This window comes from Hoplias malabaricus, chromosome 7, assembly GCF_029633855.1.
Source record: "Hoplias malabaricus isolate fHopMal1 chromosome 7, fHopMal1.hap1, whole genome shotgun sequence".
NCBI lineage: Eukaryota > Metazoa > Chordata > Actinopteri > Characiformes > Erythrinidae > Hoplias > Hoplias malabaricus.
The window spans coordinates 471,503-491,803 of NC_089806.1; the positions used below are offsets into that span (position 1 = coordinate 471,503).

General features: G+C 39.0%; 2 protein-coding genes across 2 annotated transcripts in view; one reads left to right on the forward strand and one right to left on the reverse strand.

Moving 5' to 3' along the window:
- Positions 1–6,782: 6,782 nt before the first annotated feature.
- On the reverse strand, positions 6,783–9,262 carry LOC136702170 (heat shock 70 kDa protein 12A-like). The gene is made up of 4 exons (XM_066677105.1): positions 8,953–9,262; positions 8,624–8,848; positions 8,347–8,521; positions 6,783–8,049 (listed from the first exon to the last, which is right to left on the reverse strand). Exons 1-4 carry the CDS (start codon positions 9,229–9,231, stop codon positions 7,016–7,018), a joined length of 1,713 nt encoding a protein of 570 aa, XP_066533202.1. The 5' UTR covers positions 9,232–9,262; the 3' UTR covers positions 6,783–7,015.
- Positions 9,263–9,422: 160 nt separating this feature from the next.
- LOC136702537 (uncharacterized) overlaps positions 9,423–20,301 on the forward strand; it is a 31,969-nt gene continuing 21,090 nt past the window's right edge. Inside the window, exons 1-8 of the mRNA XM_066677646.1 lie at positions 9,423–9,450; positions 9,954–10,001; positions 10,286–10,327; positions 10,405–10,446; positions 11,159–11,206; positions 11,287–11,494; positions 11,966–12,064; positions 12,160–12,243. Of these exons, the coding sequence (XP_066533743.1) occupies positions 9,961–10,001; positions 10,286–10,327; positions 10,405–10,446; positions 11,159–11,206; positions 11,287–11,494; positions 11,966–12,064; positions 12,160–12,243 (564 nt within the window). The 5' untranslated portion in view covers positions 9,423–9,450; positions 9,954–9,960. The remainder of the gene's footprint in view (positions 9,451–9,953; positions 10,002–10,285; positions 10,328–10,404; positions 10,447–11,158; positions 11,207–11,286; positions 11,495–11,965; positions 12,065–12,159; positions 12,244–20,301) is intronic.

Consider the following 20,301-nt stretch of genomic DNA (forward strand, 5'->3'; position numbering starts at 1 on the left):
TTGTTTCACTGCTCATATAGTGTAAGAAGGTGCGAACTGTGGAGAACTACATAATCAAGCCCACTCCCCATTGTTTCACTATACTTATAGTATAAGAAGGAGTGAACTGTGGGGAACTACATACTCCAACCCGCTCCCCATTGTTTCACTGTCCTTATAGTGTAAGAAGGAGTGAACTGTGGGGAAATACATAGTCCAGCACGCTCTCCATTATTTCACTGTACATATAGTGTTTGAAAGAGTGAACTCTTGAGAACTACATAATCCAGCCCTCTCCCCATTGTTTCACTGTACTCATAGTGTAAGAAGGAGTGAACTGTGGAGAACTACATAATCCAGCTCGCTCCCAAATTTTTTTACTGTACTTCATGTAAGAAGGAGTGAACTCTGGGGAACTACATAATCAAGCCCCCTTCCCATTGTTTCACTGTATTTATAGTGTATGAAGGAGTGAACTGTGGGGAACTACATAATCCAGTCCACTCCTCATCATTTTACTGTACTTATAGTGTAAGAAGGTGCGAAATGTGGAGAACTACATAATCAAGCCCACTACCCATTGTTTCCCTGTACTTACAGTGTAAGTAGGAGTGAACTGTGGAGAAATACATAATCCAGCCCACATCCCATTGTTTCATTCTATTTATAATGTAAGAAGGAGTGAACTGTGAGGAACTACATAATCCAGTCTGATCCCGATTGTTTCACTGTACTTATAGTGTATGAAGGAGTGAATTGTGGGGAACTGCATTATCCAGCCCGCTCCTCGTTGTTTCACTGCACTTATAGTGTAAGAAGGTGCGAACTGTGGAGAACTACATAATCAAGCCCACTCCCCATTGTTTCCCTGTACCTATAGTGTAAGAAGGAGTGAACTCTGGGGTACTACATAATCCAGCCTGCTCCCCATTGTTTTACTGTACTTATAATGTAAGAAGGAGTTAGTGGGGAACTACATAATCCAGCTCGCTCCCCATTGTTTCACTCTATTTATAGTGTAAGAAGGAGTGAACTGTGAGGAACTACATAATCCAGTCCAATCCCCATTGTTTCACTCTACTTATAGTGTAAGAAGTAGTGAACTGTGTGGAACTACGTAATCCAGCTTGCTCCTCATTGTTTTACTGCACTTAATAATAATACATTTTATTTGTGGCGCCTTTCAAGACTCTCAAGGTCACCGTACATAAGAAAATCAAAGGAAAACAACGGGTATAAACAAAGCTAATTAAAGCAGGCTAATTAAAGAGATACATAAAATCAAAAATCAAAGGACTAGGCTAAAGACTGTATGCTGTCCTGTATGCTGTCCGGTGGGAGGGAATTCCAAAGACGGGGGGGGGCTTAAAGCTCTAGACCCCATGGTGGTCAGATGGGTTGGAGGGACAGTGAGACTGATGGATGAGGAGTATCTAAGAGTCCGGCAGGGTCTGTTTATGTGGAGGAGCTCTGTGAGGTATGGTGGGGCAAGGTGATGGATGGCCTTAAAAGTAAGCAATATGAGTTTAAAGTCAATGCGAGATTTAACAGGGAGCCAGTGGAGCTGTTGAAGAACAGGGGTGATGTGATCAATGGATGGAGTTCTAGAGATAATACGGGCTGCAGCATTCTGAACCAGTTGCAACTTATGAAGGGACTTGAAGGGGAGACCAGATAAAAGAGAATTGCAATAGTCCAGACGGGATGTGACCAGGGAGTGGACCTGGATGGCAGTATTGTCAGGAGTGAGGGAAGGATGGGGGCGGTTGATATGATGAAGATGGAAGTATGCAGAGCGAGTGATGTTATTTATATGGGTTTGGAAAGGACGACACCCAGACTCCTTACCTGAGGGGAGTGGGAAACAAAAGTATTGTTAATGGGGATGGAGAAACTGTTTACTTTTGCAAGAGTGGATTTTGAACCGATGAGGAGAACCTCTGTTTTATCACTGTTGAGTTTGAGAAAATTGGAGGAGAACCAAGACTTGACTTCCTCTAAGCAATTGCATAGGGAGGTGGGAGGGAGAGAGGAAGTGGGTTTGCTAGAAAGGTAGAGTTGGGTGTCATCAGCATAGCAATGAAACTGGATGTTGTGTTTAGGGAAGATATGACCAAGGGGGAGAAGATAGATTATGAAGAGAATGGGACCAAGGACAGAGCCTTGAGGAACACCGGAAGTGAGAGGAGATGGCTGGGATGTGAATGTCTTTAACTGAATAAACTGAGTGCGGTCAGAAAGATATGAGGTGAACCAGTCCAGTGGTGTGTTGGAAAAACCGATGGCTGATAGTCTATGGAGGAGGATAGAATGGGAGATGGTGTCAAATGCTGCACTCAGGTCAAGAAGAATGAGTATAGATAAAACACCAGAGTCTGCTGCAGTCAGAAGGTCATTTGTTATTTTGAGGAGAGCTGTTTCTGTACTGTGATGAGGACGAAACCCAGATTGAAACTGCTCATAGAGGTGGTTATTAGAGAGATGGGAATGAATCTGAGAGGCAACTGTCTTCTCTAGAATTTTTGAAAGAAAAGGTAGGTTAGAGATGGGACGAAGGTTACTGAAGTTGTTAGGATCTAGACCGGGTTTCTTAAGAATAGGGGTGACTGCAGCAGACTTTAAAGACGAAGGGACAGATCCAGAAGTGAGGGAGGAGTGAATAATGGCAGTTATCAGAGGCAATAGTGAAGATAAACATGCTTTAACCAGGGGTGCTGGGAGAGGGTCAAGTTGAGAAGTGGAAGGTTTAGATTTATGGATGAGATCAGCGATATTGGAGATAGTTGGAAGTTGAAATGTAGTAAATGGGTGAATATAAGGGGCTGGAACTGGAGAAAATAATGTACAGAGAGTGTCAGGAAGCAGTTGTTGGTGTATCAGATCTATTTTGGTATTGAAGAATGACATTAGTAAGTTGCAATGGTCGGTAGAGTAGAAATGAGAAGGTAAAGAGTCTGGTGGGTGGAGAGTGGAGGTGACCAAAGAAAACATGGCCCGTGTGTTTCCATCACCAGCTCTAATTAGGTGGGAAAAGTTTTGGGATTTTGCTGTGCGAAGGTTGTCTTTATATAGAAGGAGATGGTTATGATAAAGATCCTTGTGGATTGTGAGTCCAGTTTTCTTGAAGAGGCGCTCCAGCTGGCGTCCAGTAGCTTTGAGCTGACGTAGGTAAGATGTGAACCAAGAAGCTGAATGGGTGAAAAAGACAGTCCGGGTTTTTAAAGGAGTGAGTGAGTCCAGTAGAGAGTCCAGTGTTATACAGTTGAACCAAATCATCAGTAGTGGCTGAATTACTCGGATTAGGAAGACTGTCAATACCTGATAAAAGTGAGGTTAGATTAACATTTTTGATATTATGATATGTAATGGTACGTGGTGGTCTATTTTTAGATAAAGCCATATTGATTTTGAATTAAATAACAGAATTATCAGAGACAGGGAGTTCGTTGGCAGTACAGTTGTGTGGAGTTACACCAGAACAGCAGACCAGGTCCAAGGTATGTCCTTTAGAGTGAGTTGGGAAGTTGACATGCTGTTGTAATCCAAAAATGTCCATATGTATGTTGAAATCACCAAGAAGAATAATATTGGAAAAATGTGAACAGAGGAAAGTGAGAAATGCTGAAAAGTCATTTATGAAATCCTTATTAGGCTTGGGAGGACAATAGATAGATAGCCAGAACAGTTGGTTTTGGACCATGCAGCTGTATGGCTACTACTTCAAATGTGATATAAACAGGTAAAATGAGAGTGGTGGCTTTCAACTGCTCACGGTAAAGTATCGCGATACCTCCTCCTCGACCAGTAACACGCGGCTGAGAGATGTAAACAAACCCAGCCGGCGTTAGCTCATTCAGCTGGGAAAAGTCCCCTGGTTGTTGCCACGTCTCAGTAAGACAGAGAATGTCAAACTTACGGTCGAGGAGGATGTCCCGGAGGAGAAGGCTTTTACCCATGAGGGACCGAATGTTGAGAAGCCCGATGTTAACATCACAATGGTCCGTGGATTCAATGGAGTTAGCCAACCTAGCTATCCTGACTAAGACAGCACAGTCCACTTTCTTGTCAGGGTTTCTCCAAGGGCAACGAGATTTAGACCAGATGGTATTTATGGCCAAGGAGTCGTCAATGTGGAAGTTCCGTCGGGATCCGCGGTGGATGTATCTGCGTCGAGGAGGCCGGGCGATGTCCGGGTAGATGTGAAGTACTGGCGGCACAAGGGGCAGGTGGAACTGGTGTAAGGTTGCAGATGGATGAATTACTGTGGACAATACAGCCCAAGCGAAGACAAACCTTACAGCCAAGTCATTAATCCACATGGTGAAAAAGTAGAGATAGGAGACAGCAGGCAAATAAATAAATAAATAAATAACCGGAGAGCAGCACGCAGCTACACGCGCCAGCGTTCACTCTCTCGGTCTGTTCCCATCAATAGTTCCCTACTTATAGTGTAAGAAGGAGTATACTGTGTAGAACTACATAATCAAGCCCACTCCCCATTGTTTCACTGTACTTATAATGTAAGAAGGAGTTAGTGAAGAACACTTACTTTGTGGTTTCTTTATAATTATTGAATAAAAACATGTATTTTTTTATTACTGTATTATGAATGTATTGTCTTTGGATGAAAAGCCTTCCATAGCTTTGTTCTTGAGAGGTAACTTCTTTCTACTCATCCTGTCATGAGCTGTTGTAGAACTGAACCTACAGACCTGGGAGGACATTTCAAAAGCATGGAGCCAATGCTTATCATATTATTCAGAAGCATACAATGAAGTACAAGACAATTAAAAGCATAATAAGTCCCTGGAATGTGAGTGAAGCTTGCCTACTGAAAAAAAAAGTAAAACAAAGTCCCCAATTTTTAAAGTACCTCTAGGAACAGATAAGTATTTTATACTGAGTCATATAAATTTTAGTCTGTTTGTTATGGGAAGGTACACTGTAAGTACCAGTTAAATCCCCCTTTAAAATGCTGAGAAGATGCAGTAAGTGTCAGGGATGTCCATGTAAAAATTTTAGATGTACGCTGTAAATACACTTTAAAATTACGTGTCAGGGACATACTCGTAAAAACATGTATTTTAGATGCACTTAATTCAGTTATGGGAAGGTACACTGTAAGTACCCTTTAAATACACTTTAAAACATGGGAACGCACACCATAAAATGCATGAAGATATGCAGTAAGTGCCAGGAAAGTACATGTTAAGACGCGGGCTGTATTATAAAGCATTACCAATAGTCCTTTAAAAATGAACAATTCTTAAAATCATATCAAATTAATAAAGCCACAATAGGTTAACCCCAGGTTCACAAGCAGAGATTAAGATTTTGAGCAGTATAGTCTTGCACCATTTATCCATCAACAAAACCTTCGATCATTATCAGAGATGGAACCAAGTTGTGAGGAATTTGTGTTCTATAGAACATCACAAAACAAAAAGAATGCAGAGAAGCTGCAACATCTGCATTCAGACCTTCTCCTTAAAGAGAAAGTAAAATCCAGCACACATTCATTACATTTCAGTAGAATCTCTTTTTAAATCTCTCACAGAGATAAAATGTTGTAATGTTCATGTTTTAATTTTCTAATCAAAACAAACACTTTTCACAAACTTCACAGAGATTAAAGTAATTGTATAAAACAGTATCCTGGTGATTTTAATATTAATGAATATATCATTGCCAGTACAGATATTTTAAGCTGAGACTAAGCGGAGCCTAAAACTGCAGTAAATAACAGAAAAGTTCTATAGAAATGACACATATCTGAAATCTATATCTAGTGATCAGAGATGGTGGTAGTGTGTGATGGAATGTGGTTGTGATATAGAAAGATTTTAAACACATAGGAATGCAGAAAAGCACACATTGTGCAAAGTTCAGTGTGTTTCATTTTCATTTAGAAATAAGCTTAAACATTATTTTTATTTCCAAAGTATCCTTATAAGTCCTTATATTAATTCCTATATCAAGCTGTAAACTTCTCTCTGGACTGTGGTCCAATTTGTCTCTTATTTTGCAGAGATAAATCAGAGTTTATGTTTATGTTTGATGTGTTTTAAATGCAAATCTACTCTGAGTTTAACTGACCTTTCAGAATCTAGCAGAAAAACATGTTAAATATTAAGGCTTCAAGTAAGAAACTCTGGAATGAAACAAAATGTTCTGAATAGTTTCAGTTGTTGAATGACTTCACTTGGACAATTTGGGTCCATTGCTAGAGAATAAAGTGTGAGATCACCACAGTAGTGACACTGTGTTTGGACAGCATTAAGCAGACTACTAAACAATAACAGGGTTTGGATGGAAGTTAATCAGGCCACTAAACTGTGACACAGGGCTTGGACAGCATTAATCAGACCACTAAACTGTGATGGATGATTTGGGTTAATGAGACCACTAATTTGACAGAGCACTGAAGTGAAAAATCAAATGTCTATAATTATTTTTTTCTCTGCGTCCGCTCTAGCTCTTGTTTTGACTGTGTCTGATTCATGGGGGTTTTATACGCTAACATGTTTGTTCTCACTGGAATACATATTCTGATTAAACACAAAATATTTTTGCAAGTTTTCTCTGGAATGGCTGATGAATGATGTAAATGTAACTTTAAAAAGTAAATGTAACAAAGGGAAGGTTAGGATTGGTGTTAGTTCTTGGAGGCTGTGAGAGCACAGGTCTGCCAGATATGATTTCAAACTTAAATTTAATGGAGAGGTCTTTTATGAATTCTGATCATTGCCATGATTTTGAAACACTTCTAAAAGAAGAGAAAGAAAACACATCACTCTGTCTTCATGTTTTTTTTTTAATATCAGAAACACAAGATCAAACATCACAATATCAGAAAGCTTTTTTATTGATTTATTCTGGGTTATTAACAACACAAACATTTCTCATATTTTACAGAGTCCCCACACCATAGAACAGATTTATAAAGTGTTATTTCTGTCATAAATTTGGATCTCTGTAAATCATACAGCAATATTAATATGTAAAACAAACATTTTCCATTTCTGGATCACAGTTACTACTCTGACATGAAGTCCATTTTGACACATGCCATTTCACCAGAATCAACATCTGCAGCAGTGGCCTGCATCTCAGTGAAACCAAATTTGATCTCTAGGATAACTGAACGATGTTTGCCCTTCTGACCCTGTGGCATTGAGACTGATAATGACCCAAGCTTGATCATGTCAGGCTCATCTACAAACTCTGCAGTTGTACTCTCGGTGCAGTAGAAACTGAACTCCATTTGTTTTTGGGTTTTTTCCACTGGGTTAAACACATAGTGTCTTGCTTCATCAAAACGCACAGAATCTCCCCTCATCACAAAAGTGTGGAAACAAACGTTACAGTACTCAACTCCATCACTCGTTACATATTTAGTTTTGCCCCTGTGTTTGGATTTGTCAAACAAATGTATAACTGTGATTCCATAAGTGAAAACACTGATACGTGATTCCACTACGTTCGGCATCAAACCAAATTCCACAGCTCCTTTCACAACGGCCAGCTGAGCATCCACTGGACAGAGCACGTTGTACTTTGACCCAAACTTCTCTCTGACTAGTTTGTGCACATATGGACTTAAAGCAAAGCCCCCAACTAGGAAGATATACCGGATTTTCAGGTTTTGTTTTTCCAGTATATTTTTTATTAGGTTTTCTATGCCCTTGAGGCTGTCATTGTGAAAGGATCTGAGCTTTGACCCTGACAGAAGAATTGACCCACTTTCCCAGTCAGTTTCACAATCCCCTATAAAGTAGTCTTCTATATCATTATTTTCACTGGCTATTTGCTGTAAACTAAAGGGACACTGCACAAGCACATCTCCTTCATAACGTTTACAGATAGAAAAATCATACATCAACCTTTGTAGCTCATTGGGATGCTTTCCCTCAAATTCATCAAAGACTGTTTCAGTGAAGGTCTCTCTCAGGAAGGATTTGAAGTTCTTGTCCACTGTCTGTCCACCCAGGTCATTTCCTGAAACCTTATGCAGTTCCTTTAAACATCCCCCTTCCAGGACTTCGTGAACAGTGATGTCAATGGTTCCACCTAAAAAGAAAAGGCATTAGGATTCAAATTCTGCTAAAGCCTGGGTAGCAGGTCAGAATTTGACCTTTAACAATCACAAGAAACACGTGATTATCATCATCAGACTCTAATATCTCATTAGAAGGAATGGGGTTTTCCAGTGTTCTCTGAATATCTCCTACCTGGAAATAGTAATTAGAAAAGAACACATTTGTAGACTGCATGCTGATAGTTTATTTCAGTTATAATGACAAGAAAACAAATCTAGTCTTGTTTAAATAATAAAATTGAAGTGAAGGCACTTTAAATAGCTCATACCACCACAATCCACCACCATGTACTGCGTTCCTGTAACTTCTTCTATTGTCTCAGCTTCTTCTAGGTCTCCCTCCATGAAACCTTCACTTGGAAGCTGTTTACACCAGACAGAAGCAGCTTCTGGTTCAAGAGCAACAATCAGCCTTTCAGGATCAGATTCAGACACCAGACCAGCCTAAATACATATATTTATACATTATCAGTCTGGACACACTTCTCCAAAGTCTTCAAAGTCTTCAATATGAAGTGTAATCCTCTGAAATATGATATTACTCACATGTGTAGCTGCTTCTCTCATGAACTGTTTTGCTGCAGCGCTCCAAATGGCTGGAACTGTTAAAACCCATGTAGCATCTGAGGCAGAGTATATCTTGCCAGTTGTGTGCCGAGCAATCATGTCCAATGCATGATCTTTCATAAATCTTAGGCTTTCTGAGAAAACTTTCATAGCTTTCATTTTTTTCCCATTTTTGGAGGTCATCAGAAAATCTCTGTGTAATTCCTTAAATATAAATATATGAGTATATAAATATATAAGTATAATGTGGCTACTAAATTAATGTAAGTATTTAAACTGTAAAATGTTCACATAGCAATAATTCCTACCCTGCAATAGAGCTCCATTTTGAAGTTGTCAAAGAGGAACAGCTTCTTCACCTCGTTTTTCCGAATCTGTCTTGTGTATGTCATTATGGCTTCATAGCCAAACTTTAGAAAATGTGTATGTTCATCAAATAAAATGCATGTAGGTGTTTTTGGAGTGTTCATACCATATTCCTCTCCCCATTTCGGCTGACGAATCTGTGTAGCTTCTGCAAACTTAAAGCTGTATCCAGTGAAGGCTGTGCCAAAGTCGATAGCAATGAAAACAACGGAATCTGCCATTTCTTGCACAGCACAGACGTTTTCCCATTCAAAGTCAGTGCCTTAGTGAGAACAAAGCAGAAAATGATCGCTTTTTTATACAATGGGTTACTTTCATTTCCTCCATCCAGCCCCTGGAAGCACTGGGCGTTTCTCAGGTATAAAAACAGCAGAGTCTCCTTCATTCCTTCACAACACTTTCACTTCTTCTATCTCAGCCTCAGGTAAGACTCTGCCAAGGTAAGATTTTAACATATTTTGCTTTAGATTATATTCACTTCATTTCAACAAATATGAAAAGCACAATTTATAAATAATTTAGCTGATTTCTGAAAGTAAAATTCATACCAGGTGTCAGAATATATATATATATATATATATATATATATATATATATAATGAAATACTCAAATCTGCCCAGTGAATCCATGTGGTCTCTGAACCCACTGTGAACCTGAACTAGATAAGGGGTTTCAGACAAGGAATGAATTAATAAATGAATGAATGAATTATTCAATGGAGATATTTCCAAAATTATTGACACTTTGCAGTTGTTCATTTTAATACAGAAACTATTAGAATCAAAGTGATATAGTCTTTAAGATCTCTTTTTGTCACCCAATACAGTTTACATTTCCCCACATACGTCACAGTCTGGATGCTGTTGTGTGTTATTGTGCTCAGAAAAAAATGTGTGTTTTTTATGGAAGTATTTAAAAAAAAAATTGTTCTATTTTTCTTAGTGTCAGAATGGAGCTTCAGCATGAGTTTGAGAATACCCACACTGAAAAGTAAATTCACCATAAATAGCAATTTTTGCAAATATTAGCTCAAGCCTTTTTACACTAAAACATTTAAATGAAATATAGTTTTCTATTTTTACTGTGAATTTGAAATACTTGTTTAAGATCTCATTAAGATTTATACAATAGTTTCTTATACTAAAGAAGGTGCATATATTAATATTTCATATTTATAAACCAGAAATAAAGATTCTCATCTGCAATTTTTGAAGTACAACTACATATTTTTATTAGAAAATTTAACATTTCTGTTCTTATTTTGCTAACCGTAGCCTAGTCAGTGGGAAAGAAAATAAAGAAATGAATGATTTAAGGTAAGAAAACCTATAAATAGGAATAATCATGTGTCAGTTTTCTATTGGAAACATTTTTCTATTTATTTTAATTCCAGAAAAGAAAATGAAATTCTCAAATCAGAAATCAACAAATTAAGGTATCTATCTATTTATCTTTCACAGCAAAATTAGTCTATTTAAAATTAGTATATTTAAAACCTCAAATACTATTAGGTTTGTTTAAAGTTTTATACAATAAAACCTTTTAAAAACTGTTTAAAACGGTTTTGCAGCAAGAATGGGTGGGTTCAAGGTAGGAAGAATGACATCAGGACAAGAGGAGTAATTTCTGTACTTGGTATGTTTAAACAGGATTTTTAGAATATGTTCAGGAGGGATGGGTCCAAGAATAAAGTGTAGGAATCATGGAAGAACTGTGTGGCTATGGTGGGGGCAGGGTGTGAGGGTCTGAATCAAAACTATTCAGCCTTCTCACAGTAAAAGGAGGGATTCCACACTGGAAAAGTTTCTCTTTCTTCAATTTTTCAAATTGTTTTGGAAAGTGTGTGTAATTTTATGGGATTGTGGTGCATTCTGGGTCACAGATTTCACTATAGTGTTGTTATATTAGAAGGGAATGCCAATGGGGCACTACTGAATAATGTTGTGAATATTACAGACACATTTAATATTGTATAGCTTTATCATGAACACAAAAACAGAGCTGTCTGTGTGAGTAATGAAACAAATCTGAGGAAAATAATGTTTTAAATGTTTCCATCCACAGACTATGAATACTTTGGCTTAACATCATGTGTTTAGTATTAAGAATGTCATTTTAAGGTATTTTTCTCTAATTAATTTTAACAGGACAAAATTTCAGGACAGTCAGAATGAGATGCACAACTTCAAGGAGAGGTTGAGATAATTAAATTTGTCAAAAAATTAATACAATTATTAATATATAGCTCTCAGGTGACTGAGTTTTCTGTGTGTAGAATGGGGAAAGTTGTGGATTTGAAGTTAGGAAGCAGTGGCGTTTTGTCTGAAGACTTGACGAACCCTTGCAGAGAATCGGAGCTCATGAACATGTATGAGAAATTAAAGAAGAATCATTGGGCCACGCTCCTGCGACAGCTGAAGGGCAAAAGAATGAGCTCTGAAAAATTTAAGGAGGCCAAGGTCAAGGCACAAGATCAGGTCAAGGTAAAACTTAATAAACACACTAAGCTAAAATTATAAATGTTTTATATAATGAATATTAAGAAAAAACACACACTGAATATTAAAGGCAAAAATTGTGTATATGTTGCCCAAAAATTTAAAGCTTTCTAAAACAGACAATATTCTCTCCAGGGCTTCAGACCAGTGACTATCTTTAATATTTGTATTCCGAAAATAGTAAAATGTTATTAAAACTTTGTATTAAAATATATTAGAAAGACATGAGTCCTTTTTCAAAAAGTTGTTCTGATTATTCAATATATCGTCATACACCAGAAAAACAGTATTAATCAAACATATTGTGTTTTTATTTTCTCTGCTGGCCCAAACCTGACTCCAGACTCTAACACCAGCATGTTTCACAAATACAGTCACAGAACTAAATGAATGTAATTATTTAATAGTTTTTTTCTAAATGCTATTATTTTTAAATATAGGTTCTTCTTCCTGCAGGATATTTTACGACAGTCACAGGATGATATCCAAAAAATAACTGACATAATGAAGCATCTGACTCCCAGCAGCCAACAACACAATAACAATAAAAACAAGGTACAGCTCAGAATATTTGAATACATATATTTAATAATCAAATAATAAATAAATAATAATAATTTGTTAACTTATTTATTACATTTATTTAAAAGACAGCACAGTTCTTGGATCTGGCAATTCATAACCTGCAGATGGCAATTTATCAGGAAAAAAGTGGAATTTACAGCAAGGACAAGGTACCAACATAACACATTACACAGTATTTAATACTTAATAGTTAATAGTTAGAATATATGTTATATGAAACAATACTGTTAATATTAAATTACATATAAGATGGTGGCATGGTTGTGAAGCAGGCAGTGTCACAGTCACACACCACCGTGGTTGTGGGTCCAAGTCCCGCTTCTGTGGCAGTGAGGAGGTGTATTCTCCTTGTATTCTGCCATGAATTTCCGCCAGGTGCTCACTTTTCCTCCCACGATTCAAAACCACACGTTGGTAGGTAGATTGATTATTCTAAAGTGTCCATAGGTGTAAGAGAACATGTGAGTGTGTTTTGCTTGTGAAGGATCGACGCCCCCTCCAGGGTGTGTCCCTGCCTTGCACCCAGTGATTCTGGGTAGGCTCCAGACCCACTGCCAGCCTGAACTGGATATGGGTTACAGACAATGAATGAAAGAATGAATACATATTGGATAAGAAATTGAACAGTAGATTTAAACATACTATATATACATAAAGTTGTATAAATCATTACATATATTACATTTAATTATAGTGTGCATACAAATCGTATAATAAAACATTATTAGTGTATATTATAGATTATTAGTAAGCCACAATCACCAACAGAAATAAACTCTTGAAATAGATCACCCTGTTTGTAATGAATCTATTTTAAAAAAATGTAATTGAATTACTGGAATAAATAAATTTTTGATGGTATTCTAATTTATTCAGATGCACCTTATATATAGTATGCCAGTTTTATATAAACTAAAGTAAGAATAATATATTTAATATATATGGTGCCTTTTTCTTAGTGTTTTACAATGGTCATTCATGATCATGAATATAATACAAAGAATAGCTAGAGACAAACCACAGCAAAACAGTGAGTAAAGCGGTGCCTTTTCCCAAACGTAACTTACATAATTGGAATGATGCAGTTGCTACAAGTGTTTCCCAAAATTGTAGTTGGAACAAACTAGGTAACTATGTTGGTAACTTGCATAGTCCGAACCATCATTAAACAACACAGGAGTTTCTCAAATCTACAGTTCCACTGAACATTCACAAACAATACTATAGTGTTTAATACAAGAGAAAGGTTTTCTTAAATTTTTAAACTTTAAATTAACTTTTAAATTAAACCCCCACAATAAAATAAATATCCTAAAATATTGTGAACAACATGCATATATTTTTTATATTATATATTAATTAAAATTTACTCTTAATGTTTAATAGTACAAATAGTAATATTAGACAATAGTAACATTAATTCAACAATTATATATATGCTTGAAAAATGTATAAATACATATAAAGACATCATTTAACAACAGGTTTTAAATACCTCATCATGATTTTTATGTTTTTATACCTGATGATTTTGGACTATGAGTGATAATTATGAAATACAATGTGTAAAGCTTAGAAGCTGCAGTATGGGTAGATAAGTTCCCACACTGATGGTATTCTGAGGGTCCAATGTACAGCACAGCACAAGAAAAATGTATAATTACTACCGAGCTCACCTGGATGTAAAAACATTAAACAAATTATGAAAAAGGTATAACTGGCACTTTAAACATGTACAGTACTTTATTTCATTTAGCAGACGCTTTTATCCAAAGTGACTTACAATGATAGTACAAAAAATATAAAACATTAAAACAATGCAACATTAAAAGAGTATGTCTATACGCATCAGATAGTTATGCTGGCTAATGCAGGTGTTCTCTAAAGAGCTCAGTTTTTAGGAGTTTCTTAAAAATGGTGAGGGACTCTGCTGCTCTGGTGAAGGTAGGCAGCTTGTTCCACCATCTGGGAACTATGGAAGGGAACAGTCTGGATTGCTTAGTGTGGATGTTGGGTAAAGGAAGGCGACGTTCAGTGGAAGAGTGCAGTGGCCGCGGCGGGACATAGGCCTTTAGGAGCAAATGCGGGTAGTAGGGCACCTGCTCTGTCATCACCTTGTAAGCGATCGCGCAGGCTTCATATTTGATGCGAGCAGCAACCGGAAGCCAATGGAGCTCAATGAGCAGTGGGGTGACATGTGCCCTTTTTGGATTGTTGAAGACTAGACGTGTTGCTGCATTCTGGATCATCTGTAATGGTTTGATAGCACAGGCTGGAAGGCCCGTTAGCACTGCATTGCAGTAGTCAGTGCACCAGGAGTTGTGTGGCATGTTGCATTAGAAATGGTCTAATTTGTCTGATGTTGTAAAGTGCAAAGCGACAGGAGCGGGCAACAGAGGCCACTTGATGTGTAAATGATAGCTGGTTGTCGAACATAACTCCCAGGTTCCTAGCAACCTTCGCTGGAAAAAGTGAGAGCGACAGTGCCATGCAGATGTCTTAGACATCTAAGATAATTATATATGTATTTAAACAAATGCCTTCTCAGTAAGCATGGTGCTTGTATAAAGTTATACTTAATCAAATTAAATAAAAAATAGTAATAATGTAAGTTTTTTTTCTATAAAGTAGTAGGTGTGAGTGAGTTTGAAGAACAATGTTTTCTTCAGATTCTCCTTGATTTCATTAATTTGTTAAATCCACAGCATGCATTATTTAAAATCAATATTTATTAACCACTAAAACTAGGCATTGGATGATAACCTCAAATAATATGAACTTCCATGAGAAGAGATTTGGGAAAAGTTAAGCCAAAACATTCACACACAGAATATCACACTCACTGGAATAATGTTATATGGTTTTATTCTAATGTTGGGCATTATTTGTTTTTGTTTTTTGTTTGTTTGTTTTTAGGAAATAAACACTTACTGCTCAGATAAATAACTTCTTTAATCTCAATCTCCAATCTCTGGTGCCTAAAACACACACACACACACACACACACACACACACACACATCCATCCATCCATCCACCGCAATATCCACTGCTTATCCGGGTCCATGTTGCGGGGGAAGCAGTTGGAGCAAAGAAACCTCGACCTCCCTCTACCCGGCCACCGCCTCCAGCTCCTCCGGGACTATACCGAGGCGTTCCCAGGCGAGTCGAGACATGTAGTCTCTCCAGCGTGTTCTTGGTCTGCCCCGGGGCCTCCTCCCCGTTGGACATGCCCGGAACACCTCAACAGGAAGGCGTCGAGGAGGCATCCGGACCAGACGCACGAACCACCTCAACAGGCTCCTCTCGACCTGGAGGAGCAGTGGCTCCACTCCGAGTCTTTCCCGGATGTCCGAGCTCCTAACCCTGTCTCTAAGGGGGAGTCCAGACACCCTGCGGAGAAAGTTCATTTCACCCGCTTGTACCTGCAATCTCGTTCTTTTGGTCACCACCCAAAGCTCGTGACCATAGCTAAGGGTTGGGACCTAGATTGAACGGTAAATTGAGAGCTTTGCTTTTCTGCTCAGCTCTCTCTTCACCACAACGGATTGGTACAGAGCCCGCATTACTGCTGACACTGCACCAATCTGCCTGTCAATCTCCCGTTCCATCTTTCCCTCACTCGTGAACAAGACCAGTCAACAAAACCAGGAAACCAGTCAGACTTACTGCCAGCCATATAAACCAGACTCCTGCTGCCCCATACTCCCCGGGCACCCCCCACAGAATATCTCGAGGGACACGGTTGAATGCCTTCTCCAGATCCACAAAACACATGTAGACTGGTTGAGCAAACTCTCACACACCCTCCAGGATCCTAGCGAGGGTAAAGAGCTGGTCCTGTGTTGCATGACCGGGGTGGAATCTGCATTGTTCCTCCTGGATCCAAGGTTCAACTATCAGTTGGACTCTCCTCTCCAGTACCCCCACATAGACCTTACCAGGGAGGCTGAGTGTGATCCCCCTATAGTTGGAACACACCCTCTGATCCCCCTTTTTAAAAAGTGGAACCACCACCCCAGTCCAGAGGCACTGCCCCCAATGTCCACATGATGTTGTAAAGACGTGTCAGCCAGGACAGCTCCACAACATCCAGAGCCTTGAAGAACCCGGGGCGAACTTCATCCACCCCTGGGGCCCTGCCGCCAAGGACTTTTCCTATCACCTCGGCCACCTCAGCCCCAATGATAGACAAGCCTCTGTGGAAGAAGTGCTGGTGGGATTGAGAAGATCCTCAAAGTATTCCTTCCACCGCCTAATGACGTGCCCAGTCAAGGTCAACAGTTCCCCACCTCCTCCATATACAGTGTTGTTGGAAAACCACTTTCCCCTCCTGAGTCGCCTGATGGTTTGCCAGAAACTTCTTGGAGCTGACCGAAAGTCGTTTTCTATGTTCTCACCGAACTCCTCCCACACCTGAGTTTTTGCCTCAGCGACAGCCGAAGCCGCGAGCCGCTTGGCTCCTCGGTACCTGCCAGTCTCAATAGGACTCTTTCTTCAGCTTGCCAGCCTCCCTCACCCAGGGTGTCCACCACAGAGTGCGGGGACTGCCTCCCCAACAGGCACTGACAACCTTGCAGCCACAGCTCTGTTCAGCCACCTCAACAATGGAGGTCCGGAACATGGCCCATTCGGACTCACCGGCCTCCCCCGGGATGCAGTCAAAGCTCTGCCAGATGTGGGAGTTGAAGATCTTTCTGACAGGTTCCTCTGCCAAATGTTCCCAGCAACCCTTCAGCACACGTTTAGGCCTGCCAGGTCTGTCCGGCATCCACCCCTGCCATCTGATCCAACTCACCACCAGGTGGTGATCAGTTGACAACTCAGCAACTCTCTTCACCTGAGTGTCCAGAACATATAGCCGCAGGTCCAATGATACGACTATAAAGTCTATCATTGAAATGTGGCCTAGGGTATCCTGAAGAGCAAAAGAACTGTCTGGGTTGTTATTTGTTTTGGAGCAACATATGCTGCCATCCAAGCAACGTCTTTTTCAGGGACGTCCTGCTTATTTCAGCAAGACAATGCCAAGCCCAAGAATGGGAAAGAATTTCACCTACAAAGCTTCAACAATTAATGTCCTCAGTTCCCAATTGCTTATTGAATGTTGTTAAAAAGAAAGGTGATGTAGCACAGTGGTAAACATGCCCCTGTCCCAACTCTTTTGGAACATGTTGCAGGCCTCAAATTTAAAATTAGAGAAAATTTGCAAAAAAAAAAAAAAACTATAAAGTTTATTCAATTTAACATATCTTGCCTTTGTAGTGTATTAAATTGAATGTAGGTTGAAAAGGATTTGTAAATCATCATATTCTATTTTTATTTATTTTACACAATGTCCCAACTTCACTAGATATTTACAAATATTAACAAAAAAACAACAAATAAATGGATTATTATAACCAGCACGAGTAAACATTTATGTCCACTATGGGAACCCTGAGGTTGCATAAGAATGCATATGAAGCCATAATCCCTCTTTGGATATGGTTAGAATTAGTTGAAGGGAAGAGTTCAGGCCTTCTATGGCCTAGTTATGTAATTACATAACTTCAGTTTGCTAGTACAGACAATAGAGTCTGAAACAGGGAGGTAAACTCATAGCTTCTCGCAGCATGGCTTATGAATTCATATGAAGCGGTACCCCAAAAATAACAGGAATGCTAGATAGATTAGATAAATAGATTAAACTTTATTGTCATTACTTAGTACAAGTACATGGCAAAGAAGTGCAGTTAGAATGTACCCAAAGTGCAAAAGTAGCATATGAAGGGTGAAGCTCTATGAAGGGGGAAGCCCTTCCGGTTTGAGTGAACACTGGCATGCCGCTGTCTGTCTGCCGCTGCTCACCGGTGTTACCACATTTTGTTTTAATTGCTTTTAATGTGCTTTTTTACACCAGTCAGAACATTAGTCCGGTCATGCAGCTGTGGACATCAGAGCCGGAAAAAAATTTTGCTAATTTTTTCCCTGACTTTACATTTACATTTACATTTATGCATTTGGCAGACGCTTTTATCCAAAGTGACTTACAAAAGAGGATCTAACATTCAAACTACAGCACACTTTATACAAAATACCTTACATTGAGTGCAGTATGCCAGGAATATGCCACTTTACTGGATCTACCTGGATTTACCTGTATGGGATGTACCCTCCTGCCCTGCTTCATCGGTACTTGCCAGCAAAAGTGTTTTCCACCTCTGGTAAGTTGCCAGTGCCTTGAGTTGGCAAGGAAATTCAGTGCTACATCAGACTGGATATGCTGAGTCTGAATACCAGGGCGTCACACATATGCACGCTGTGTTGCTTTGGGTGTAGCCTGATGCCCTTGCTCCATTCACCGGGGCTCCCGCTGCTCTCTGTGCATCTCTGCCAGCACGATCACCAGTGAGCAGATACCATTAATTTTCTCAGCATCTCACCGAAACCCAGTTATATCCTGGGGTTGAAGAAAGGGCACCGATTTCAGCAATCTTTGTCATTTGGAATATAAACCGATGAGCTGTCTCACTTTTACACAACCACTCCCTGAACCACTGTCAATTAAAATATAGTTGATCAATGCTAGATTGCTGTCAAATAAGACCTTTCTTAATTAACCCAAATTACTCCTTCATCTCCTGTAGTCTGGACGTTCTTTTTGTGGTTGAAACTTGGCTATTTTCTGGTGATAATTGTTCCCTCGCTGAACTGTCTCCAAGTGATTGTGCCTTCTTTAATACTCCTAGATCTACTGGACAAGGTGGAGGTCTCCAGACTCTTTTTAGAAATCAGTTCAAATGTCATTTATTATCTGCTGATGAGTATTCTAGCTTTGAGGTACAGCTGCTTAAGCTGGATCTATCATGTCCTGTTTTCTGTGCTCTAGTGTATAGGCCTTCTAAACATAATAAGGACATAATAAGGACTTAATTCATTGTCTAGCTCAGAAAATGTTTTGATTCTTGATGATTTTAACATCCATGTATGCTGTATGCTGCTAAAGAACTCATTGACTCATTTAGTTTAACTCAGTCTGTTTCTGGTCCCACATATGAGCTTGAGCACACTTTGGATCTGGTGTTGTCATTTGGTTTCTTAGTGTCAAGTCTAGAGTCTGATCACAAACCCATATTGTTTAACGTTTCTATTCCATGCTGTCCTCCTAAGAGCAGTCTGCCTGTTTTCTGCACATGCTCCATCTCACCTTCTACAGCCAGTCAGTTCTCAGCTGATTACCTTACCTCTCCCGTGGTCGGTTACATTGAAAATCCTCCCTCAGGTACAAGCACAGATGAGCATACTGATCTTGTTAATTCTGTCTATACTAGCATTATTAGTCAAATTGCCCTAATGAATCTAGAAGTGTCAAAGAAAAGTCACAGTCATGGCTAAACAAAGTTAAACAATGGCACTTGTGCCCTCAGACAGCAGTGCAGGAAAGCAGAACCGAAATGGAAGATCATCTTCAAATCTCATATGAAATTTTTAAAGACTCTTAACTATCAGCATGGCGTAAAAGCAGCCAGAGTGAGATATTCCTTAGACATCATTGCTAGGCTTTCTCACAGTCCAAAAGTCCTGTTCAATACCATAAATACAATACTGCATTCCATTATCCTTCCCACCATCGAAGCCACTGCTGAAACATGTAAACATTTTATGAGTTTTTTTTTTTTTTTTGTAGCGTAGTAACAGTATTTGAATTAGTTATGCTTAATGGTGATTATCACTTATAATAATAATAATAATAATAATAATAATAAATATACTGAAATATTATTTTTTTGTCACTGTAAAAGCCAGACCAAACATGTCTGGAACCACTGTAGTTCGGACTACGGTGGTTTACACCAACTTGGTTCAAACTACTATGGTACTAACAAAGTACAACGGTTTTCGGAAAAGGTCAGACTTCAGATGTTGGTTAGTTTAACGATACATTGTACCATGTTAGTTCAATGCTAGGCTCTGTCATTGTATGGGAAATGCACCCCAGGTCAGCATTTGCTGTCAGTAGGATGTAAAGAACAATATCAACCACCAATTACTCTCTCTGTAAATAATATGGATGTCAACCTCACTACTAAGAGCAGTGATTTCCTTGTCCTGGAGTCATACGTCCTGGAGTACATCCTATGTTATTCACCATGAGTGCAAACCCTCTTCCTTTTTTCTTACTGTCTTCCCTCAATATCTGTAAGCCCAGTATGAAAACAGACAACT